At 32.9% G+C, this 10,572-nt stretch overlaps 1 protein-coding gene across 1 annotated transcript in view; it reads left to right on the top strand.

Annotated features, from left to right (window-relative positions):
* The window catches only part of LOC117122491 (arylsulfatase B-like), a 12,721-nt gene extending 2,634 nt beyond the window's left edge, over positions 1-10,087 (top strand). The window contains exons 2-7 of the mRNA XM_033268078.1: positions 1,925-2,111; positions 2,808-2,974; positions 4,855-5,065; positions 7,472-7,730; positions 8,133-8,296; positions 9,243-10,087. Coding sequence (XP_033123969.1) covers positions 1,925-2,111; positions 2,808-2,974; positions 4,855-5,065; positions 7,472-7,730; positions 8,133-8,296; positions 9,243-9,529 — 1,275 coding nt within the window. The 3' untranslated portion in view covers positions 9,530-10,087. The remainder of the gene's footprint in view (positions 1-1,924; positions 2,112-2,807; positions 2,975-4,854; positions 5,066-7,471; positions 7,731-8,132; positions 8,297-9,242) is intronic.
* Positions 10,088-10,572: the final 485 nt, after the last annotated feature.

Below are 10,572 nucleotides of genomic sequence, written 5' to 3' on the forward strand. Positions count from 1 at the left end.
GATCGCTGAATTGTGTTGTTTACATGCACTTCGCGAAAAACTAGCTTCGCGGTGTCAAAAAAAGTTGCTGACTTCCAACACACTTTTTTATTTCGTCATCGTAAACATGTGCGTTCATTTTAACGACTGGCGTTGGTGGTAGTTCGTTGAAACTAAATTAATAGCGACTATTATAGCAAAAATGGAAAAGATTGAATTATCAATAAATAAATACAACAAATCTGATTTTATTATTAAGAAAAATATACATTATCACTTAAAACGTACGCAATCGGACTTTTTAACGTTATTACTTGGTCGATGATGCAAAGGGTAAAGGCCATTGGTAATATCGACTATTCGTAAAACAGACGTTTGCTGGGTTTTTACACATAATATTACAAAAATAATTTCTGAAAACCAGACTAATGAGACTACTTTGCTGCTATTGTCACAACACTGTTTGGAGTTGTGGCCAGCCATAGGATGATAATAGTGGTACAATACAACAACGCTAGCTTAGATGCCTACGTTACGTAATCGTGTCCTTGTAACCTGAGTTAATTTACCGTTATTCTAGTAAAGTTACTTAAAATTAAGTAACTTATACCTTTTTCTAGCTATAATTGAGTGGTTCACGTCAAACTTATAACTAGTTAAGTGGATTTATATCTAGATAAATGTTCGACGTGAACCAGGCTATAGGGTCCATTGTATGCATGAATGAAAACAATCATGCCTATGATGAAAAAAATAAATAGAAATATTAATAAGAAAATTTTATGCCACTTGATAGTAAATATTTGTTAATTAACTTAAATAAAAGCTTATCTTATTTTTGTTGGTCACGCACCAATGACTTGAGTAGTTTGTCCCCAAGATGGCGAATTGAGGGCGTACAGTAGTCACGTAACCTGAAGCGCCAATGTGGCAATTACTGTCTATATAAGAACCATACAATAAGGTAAAACCTCCCTTAACAAACAACGTTTTCAATTTAACTTTCTGAGTTAATTATATCCAGGAACTGATTATATTCTTTATTCATTCATTGTCAGTAGTTACAGTTTGATTCTCCCTTAAAATTCAAAAGCTAAAGGTAATCCAGTATTCATTGCTGAACTTAAGGCTTTTAGGAGCCAATTGTACCAGAGAACAGTGAAATTACAATGTAATTTCACTGTTTCCTGATTGTACTAAACTGAGCTTTGCGTGGTATGGTGAGCAGATCCTTGACGCATTTAATCCTTTAACAATGCGCAACGCATCGGCAATTTGATTTAATACTTTGAGTTTAACTACGTCTAATTTATACTGCAGTGTATTTGACTTGATTAATAGTATCTATTTAGCTGCGAGCAATTCGTGTACTGAGCCAGTACTCTGTTTCAGAGACATGTTAATAAAACAGAGGCATTCCATAAACATGGCTTTGATTTCAGTAGTTTTATGAATAATAGAGTTAATTGGATAGGTTACTATGCAAAGGGTTTAAGAGTAAATAATCATTTTACACGTTGAACTTGTATAGACCTATGAACGAAACAAGGAAATTGGCCTATACATGTAGGCCTATCCTCCGGAACAGGTAATCGGAAGACCTTAGGTTCAAATCTCGATGATGGATATAATTCGTTTAATTGAAAAGTTGCTACTGTAGGCCTAACTAATTTAATGAACAGAAGCTTGTCAGCAATATTTTGCATCAATGCAAAGACACTATCAGAGTCTCTTGACATGCATTTAGTTCCACTTTCTTTGCTTTCTTTTTTATAAATAAAAGAATGAGTACAAATCAATTAAATAATGTACTGTAAGTCAATAACTGAATATCCAGATGATTATTAAGATTCATTAAATATGGTTTAAATATAATAAATAAGTAGAGCATCACCATTATCATCATCATTATCATCATCAACATCATGATCATCATCTTTTTCAGATTCGTTATGGATTGCAACATGCTGTTCTTAACCCGTACGCACCGGCTTGCTTACCTACTGATGAGGTGACACTAGCTCAGAAGATGAAAGAAGCTGGTTACTCAACGCATATGATTGGTAAATGGCATCTGGGTTTTTACGAAGAGGCGTGTCTTCCCAACAACAGAGGATTCGATACCTACTTGGGTATGTATCGATATCATGTAATTGACAATCAACTGATGGGAATGCCAACCTATTTAACATTCAATCGATTGGTTAGAGGATCGGTCAATCAATTGATCATTTGTTCTTTCTTGTCTTCCTTCTTTTGCATTCATGAAAATTGTTAATTTTTGTGTCAACCAAAATTTGGTCACATGTACTATTTTGTACTACAGGATCTTAAAAATCGTTCATGCAGATTGTCCGAAATATATAATTTTCATTCATCTCCACAACACCCTATGAAATCATCTATTTTAGTAAGCAACTTTCTTTAAGAGACATGGTGCCACTTTTGACATTTGGTCCTTGTTTATCATTAATATATTATTTTAAATATATTTTTGTTTGTTGCTTTTGTTTTGATTTACAGCCTTATGATGTTTATTGGCCCGTTTTTATTAAAGTTTCTTTGTATTGTTTAGCATTCAGTTAAACATTTTTATTTTAAAATTGTTTTTATGTATGCCTAGTTCTAAGTTTGTTTATTGTTAGTAAAAACTGTTATTTTGGATGCACCACTATTGTGTGTACCACCAATCATAACGTGTTATTCCTAATAAATTGATTGATTGATTATTATGGTAATTGAATAATTGGTTCATTTATTATGTAATTCTCGATAGGCGGTAGTAGAAGCGGTTGGTACTAAAAATTTCTTCTATTAATAACTTTTAGGTCTTTTGGTGGGCGGAGGCTACCATTTTATCCATTCTTTCCCGACAACTCAGCACTACGACTTCCATCGGGACTTCTCACCTGCAATAGAATACAACGGCACTTACTCTACTCATGTATTTACTGATGAAGCAATCGACATCATAAACAACCAAGATGAAGATACGGTACGATTTAATCTAATTTCATAAGGGAATTATGTTCAACATCTAGGCAACAGAAACATGTTTAAAGTAGTGGGGCTTTGCGGCAAAGCATTTAGCCTTTTTTCTAAAACCCATGTCAACCCCGCCCGGAGCCGCCATGCCTAAAATTATGTGTTTCTACGCATGCGCTAAATTTTGCATTGTATAAACGCGATCGAGTTTGTAAAAATTTCCAAGGAAAGTAATCATCAGACAAGTTTTTGATTTTTACGAACTTTTAGAGAGAGTTCATATAAAGATGCGAAAAACCAATATTGTTGTGATATTTTACGGTACTACAGGATAAACGAGTTTGGAAGAAATAATAAAAAAAAAACCAGAATATTAGGCCAGCTAGTGTGCTTACTTCCAATAGTATTACTACAATAAGGTACAATGTTACTACAACAACTATACTATGTAGGTATTATAGGTTTAACCAAGCTAGTCTACGAGGCTTATACTCTAATAACTAGCACTAGGGACCTCTTGCTATGGCCCAGTCTAGGCCTTTTAGTGAAGAACTAGCCAATGGCCTATATCTTCGGGCCTAGCCTTATTTAGTTTGGCTATCCCTGTAGGCCTTTAGCACTAAAATTGCCTGTTGTTTAAATAGCAATAAAAACCTAAAAATTCAAAATAAAATAAAATGTAGGCTTAGGCCTATAGATAGGCTAACACCTTTTATGGTTATATGCCCAGTTTAAAATGTAAGTAGGATGCCTCGGCTAGCCCCTGTAATGTTATATTATTATTATTTATTTCAATTTGGAAGCGCTGCAATTTGTCGATACATGAAATTAGTGTGCAATATTTTTGGACTTTTCCAACATAATTTGCAAAATTGCCTATAGTCTTCACTTAAATTTAAAGATGTATTGTCCCATGCTAAATACCAAAAAAATCATAAAAATATTTTTTGAAATTAAATTGCCCATTTTGAAGTAACATAAAAGTTATTAAATTGAACACAGAAATTAGTGTATTTAAAAAATGTCTACCCATCAGTTTACAGCGAAAAATGATAGAAACACTTTCTGTCCATGGAGGAAACACTGTCATTATACAGAGTTTCTTTTCACAAACTCTATCGCGTTAAATAAGACGAAAAATGCTAGCGTACCGTATGTGTAGAAACAACATAATTTTGGGCACGACATAGGCTCAGGGTTGGCACAGCGGGTTTACGAAAGGGCTAAAGTAAATGCTGAGTCGAATCCGTTTATCAATATAGTTATTTCACAGAATGAAATGCTTGTTTTAATTTTGATATAATATTATTATTTTCGTAAAATGGGTAAACGATTTTCTACTTGGCTAGCCTACTTGGCTAGCCTACCTGATGGGGCTACTTATATTTAATATATTCACGGCCTGCAGTATCATTTATGACCTTCTTAGTTATTACACAGAACACGCATTATAAAATCCACCCTAACCAATGGCGTATATACGTGGAGGGAGAATTAGGGTGCATTATCCTAAGAAAGTCTGGGCCCCCAGGCGTCCCACTAACAATTTTCAAAAAAAAAACAAACAAACAAAAAAAACCTACGCCTAAATAGTTAAAAATTATTAGCGCAGTATATAAGACCTTGTCTGCCTAAGTCCTCTCTCTCAGTTGCTGATGTGTCGTTGGTACGACGAAATCGAAATATTCAACATTTATTCTTGTGGATTTGTATCACTCTTTAGGTACAGTCATCTTATTACGTATTCTCTATTACAATGAGAGTGAAAAATCAAGCTATATTTATTCAAATTATAGTTAAAAATTACTCATTAAATTGAATTTAAAATCAATTCATTAGCCTTTCTTCGTGTACCTATTAATTTTAATTCAATTAAATTCGATTTTTTAGCCTTTTTTCATGTACCTGTCCTACCAAGCACCCCACTCTCCTCTTGAGGTACCAGAGAGATACAAGGACCCATACCGCAGTATATTTAATGATGAAGACAGACTTATCTACGCTGCTATGGTATCTTGTTTAGATGAGGGTATCGGAAACATTACAGCTGCATTGAAAGCTAAGGGAATATATGACAACACTGTCATAATATTTTCTAGTGGTGAGTAGGTTTACGATATGTTTAATGTGGGTAACCGTGTTGTATTACACAAAACCGAAAATTATCACTCCCTATAATTATCGTCAGTCATCGATTTTTAGAAAACTAAGCTAATAAGTAGCTTTTGATTTCGCGACGACGACGTAATGACGCCACGTAGAGTCGCCTGCGCATCCGTTTTCAGTAGCTTACCGTAAATGCTCGAATAAGCACCGCTCTCGATTAAGCGCCGCTCTCGAATTCGCTTAATTTCGAGTGAGTAAGCGCCTGTGTGCAATGAAACACTTTAAGAAATAGGGTAATAAATACAATGTATACAGCGTTCAAATGAATATTAATAACACAATGACACAAGAATATCTTTATAAACGTTTATTTTCGATGATGTACAGTCTATGATAGGCCTACCGAACTATGGGAATACGTAAGATTGATAACAATAGGAACAATGGAAAGAGCCACGCCAATATTTTTTTTATAAGCGCCGTCTTGTTTAATCACCGCTCTGAAGCCTCAAAAAATCTTATAAGCGCCGCGGCCCTTATTCGAGCACTTACGGTATCTGCAAATGTTTGGAACATTAGTGTGTGAAAAATCAGTTGCTTGAAATGGGATTTGAATTCGAAGCCCCAGTGTCACAGCCGATTAAGTAGTCTACATAGACAGCAGAAGTTCTCAACCGGGGTCGCACTTTGTTTGCACTCCTCATAAATATTTATTTGGACTTCAACTTTATTGTCAACAACAGTATTTATAATAATAACATAATTGACAAAAGGTGATAGTTAAATAAAACTAATCTAAGCTTAACACCTCCTTGATGACAAACAATACAAACCAAATATTCTAGATTTACAATAAGTTGAATAAATTAATTTGGACAAACAATAACGGAAGCAGGAGATAAACAAATAATTATAAACAAAAGTAATTATAAAATTAAAAATTATGTATGTGATAAGTTGAATTAAGTGGATCTGAAATATATTTAAAGAATAACTTTTCTTTAATTGCTGCAATAAAATAATTTCTATAAGTAATATTTCTGGTAACTATAGGGGAGATCATTCCATAATTTAACACCATAAAATGAAACTCTGCGTTGGCCTAAACTGATACGAGGTTTGGGCTAGGCAAAATTAATAGTATTGTTAAATAATAGGTCCATGGTTAAATCTAGTATTATATGGGTGATTGATATTTTGAAAGTAATCGCTAGTAGAATGGGGTATTCTTCCGTGATAAACATCAAAAATAAATTTAAGAACATATAATTCATGTAATTTATAAATATCAAAAATTTTAAGCTTAAAAAACAATGGTGGAGTATGGGCTGTAAAATGCGAAAAAGTAATACATCTAACGATCATTTTTTGAGAAAGAAAAATACGTTCTAAATATGAAATATATGTGCCTCCCCAAACCTCGATACCATACGTTAAAATAGGAAATATAAATGAACTATAAAGTGTCAAAGTACTTCGGGGAACATAATGTCTTAACTTAAAAAGAAAACCAGCCTTTTTTTCTAATCTTGTCACATACGTCATCAATATGAAATTTTCAGGAAAGATATTTATCGAACTTAATGCCAACAAAACTAACAGACAAACTTTCTTTAATTAAGACATTATTAATAAAAAAATTACATTGAATACTAATATTTTTATTTTTAGACTGAAAAATCATATAATTAGTTTTTTTAATTTATTGTCAATTTATTAGAATTACACCAACTAATATTTTTTTTAATTCAATATTAATGTCTGATAAATCAAGAATGTTTTCAGAAAAAGAGTGAAATAAATTAGTATCGTTGGCAAATAGACGAAAATCAAAATAATTTGATGAATTAGGAAGGTCATTGATATAAATTTAAAAAAAGAGTGGGTCCCAATACAGAGCCTTGGGGAACCCCGCAAGAAATATTTAATTTATCTGAAACATAATTGTTTGTTGAAATAAACTATTTTCTATTGGAAAGATAATTAGAAAGCCATTTATATGCATTGCCTCGAACACCGTAATGATATAATTTAGAACATAAAATAGAGTGATCAATTGTATCAAAAGCTTTACGAAAATCAATAAAAATACCAACTGAAGATTTTTTATAAATATAATATTGGAGATTATTAACGAGATTAATTAAAGATAATTTTGTATTATAGTTTTTCCTAAAGCCATATTGATGTTTATAGAACAAATTATATATATCTTTCGTAAAATAATTTTTCCAAAACTTTACTTAAAACAGGAAGAATAGAAATCGGTCGATAATTACTCAGCAATTCTGTCTTGCCTTTTTATATAGGTTCTATAGTTTAACCGTGCTATGTGATATTCAAACAATTAGAGTGTCTTCAAACGAATTTAATTATTCATTATCATACATTTTTTGAAAAGATAATGGCGGACCTGAAGGCGAAGGTGATGCGGGTAACAACTGGCCACTGCGCGGACTCAAGAACTCTATGTTTGAGGGCGGTATACGAGTTCTCGGATTTGTTCACAGTCCACTGCTCTCCGACAATGTCAAGGGATCTGTTAGCAATGAACTAATTCACGTTAGTGACTGGTTCCCGACAATCGTCGAAGGTATCGCTGGTTATAATACAAACGGAACTAAGCCACTAGATGGTGTGAACCAGTGGAAATCTATAAGGTATTTTAAATTATAATGTTTGCGTTCGGTCCAAGTTAAATTCACCTGAGACATTAGGTCTAAGTTGGTGAACCTGAGTTTAATTACTAAGCCTAATACGACACAGAGAAGCCTACTTTATTCAACATCATGTTCTAGAATGGATTTCAATAGGTTAAAAATCAAACAAAATCCAGTTTAATTTGATATCTTCAGCTCTTTATGAACGAGTAAAATTTTAAACTTTTGTATTTTAATGATACAATACATTATTGAAATACATTGTTACAGTTGCAATAATAGTCGTATGAAAAAAAATAATGCTTTAAACTATTTGAATATTTTATTGTGAATGATATAATAAATAAAAATACTGTGATTTCTATAAAGCGCATTATGGAATTTTCTGATTTCCTTTGATAGAGGTGGAACGTGCTCTCCTAGATTTGAGATTTTGCACAATATCGACCCCCTTACAACTGTACCTGGTGGGGGCCGTGATTGGGTGATTGAGATGAGTCCTTTCGACGTAACTATCAATGCGGCGATAAGGTATAGAGATTGGAAACTTGTCACTGGAGATGATGGTATGCATATTTTTTCACAAGGAATTTATATTTTTATGTTTGTACGATAATATTTTAGTATTATTTTAATGAAATTAATTCATGAAGGCTTTGGGTGCAATGCGGTACCACTATGCTCGATGATCTGTCTTCTTAATAGCTATTGTACATTGCATCTTTCACATTCTAGTTTTAAACCTTCTGACGTAAACATTTTGGTCTTCACACCATAGACATATATATAAAATCATCTGCGCTTGTACCAAAAGTTGATGAAAACTGAGCTGCATATTGAGTAAAGTTAGGTTTAGCGATGTTATATAGATGATGTAGCGATGTTATATTAACATTTCTTACTTGGCTAATTTTCATCATGTTCTCATTATATTTCTGATTACAAGCTATAATTTTAATTTTATGTTTCTGGACCTTCATATGCACCATAATGGCTGTATATTATAATTAAGTTGTAACGTAATTGCGAGTGATCATTACATCAATATTTTACAGTTCTACATTAAAGTAACATATGGGCCATAGCTTCAACATGTAATAGATCGTCGACATTTTTTGTAATGTATAAAAGATAAAATCAAACGACTCAAAATCGAATCGTCCATAGGCCTATATTTATGATAAACCTGATTAACAATAACTATTTTTAAACTGACTTCTTCAAAGTAACCTTTGCTACATCACGAGGATAATTTAATATTTTAAATGCCAAACTTTTAAATTATGACCGTTTTATTACAGATTTTTAAAAACTTTAATGTTTCATCTTTAAGCAAACATTTTATAATATATGCATAATTATTATCTCGACAGTGATATAGTTCATGTTGGCTTGTGCTTGTTCCTTGGTGTTTTTGTTCTTGTAAATGTTAATGTTTTTGAGACAACTAAGTAAAGTAAAATGGTAAGGCACACGATCCATCACACCCATTTCAATGTTATTTCGTTCCAGGAAAGACAGGGTGGTATGCACCCCCTGATACTGGTATCGAATCGATCGACGGTCCACCAACAACTGAACAAGTGGTCTGGTTGTACAATGTTAAGAAAGATCCAACAGAAATGAATGACCTGTCAGATGAACACCCTGAAGTTGTTAAGTTCTTGTTAACAAAACTTCAGAAGTACTACTTAGACTCGACACCTGTATATTTCCCCGCCCAACAGCGAGGACAAGCTGACCCGTGCTTGAACGGCAACAACTGTATCTGGGGACCATGGACACCGGTGCAAACATAATAACTTGTAGGCCTACCAGACATGGCTGTACAATTATTTTTTTAGATAAACAAAAGTTATTTTTAAGACACTTTTAATAAAAGAACACGGAATTAGTATTCTTTCACAGTGTTATTAAGAAGTAATAATGATACTATTAACAATAATAATTAAACTAATAATTTGGTATTTAGATATCACATTTCGCACTTTGCTTCTATGAGCTTTAAATGAATTATATTAATAGTATAATACATCACATTTGTTGTGTACAATTTAAAAAAAAATAGAATATAATCTGTTATCAAAAGGTGTAAGGGTCGATGTTGATAATGTTTGGAGCCTTGATAATAACAATAATAAATTATAACAAATAGGCCTAACCATGATAAAAATAGTCAGATAATAAAAAAACATATGAAAGGCCGGCCTCTTCAGAAAAACGTCACAGATAAGAAAAGCATTTACATACTTAATAGTACGACAAAGACCATTAACATTATCCACAAAGATATAAAGATTGTAGATTCAGCTTAAAAATTAAATGAGCAACATTTAAAAAAATAACTGTGGTTAAAACATGCATAAAATGTGATTTATTTCGGTATCATTTCATTAATAAGGAAACACTCGGAAGCACAAACAGGAATTCCAATATTTGCGCTGATGATGATGGTGATGATAATAATGATGATGTAATAGATGATCATAATAATGGTGATTATAATGTGAGTTAATAGTGGTGATAGTAATGATAAGGACGATAATTAAATTAGAGGTGTTGAGACAAGTTATTAAAGTTTGCCTTCTTGCGACTGGAAATATTGTTTAGCGCCCCCTATCGGTCTAAAAATGTTTGTTTTGTTTTACTGCATCTTCCCGAACGCGATTTTTTTTCCGTATGAAACATTTGCATGAAACTTCACTCGGGCCATCTCGGATTGACTCGAGTGAGTACGATACGAGGAACAAGATCAGACACTTCGCAATGTCGTGACGCTCGAGTTACTGCATTGCTCTTTCTATGTTTACCTACGGTAGGCCTATGAAATCTCACGGACTTA

Source organism: Anneissia japonica, unplaced genomic scaffold (genome assembly GCF_011630105.1).
Source record: "Anneissia japonica isolate Jap-2015-1 unplaced genomic scaffold, ASM1163010v1 scaffold1889_len2455224_cov183, whole genome shotgun sequence".
In the NCBI taxonomy this organism is placed as follows: domain Eukaryota; kingdom Metazoa; phylum Echinodermata; class Crinoidea; order Comatulida; family Comatulidae; genus Anneissia; species Anneissia japonica.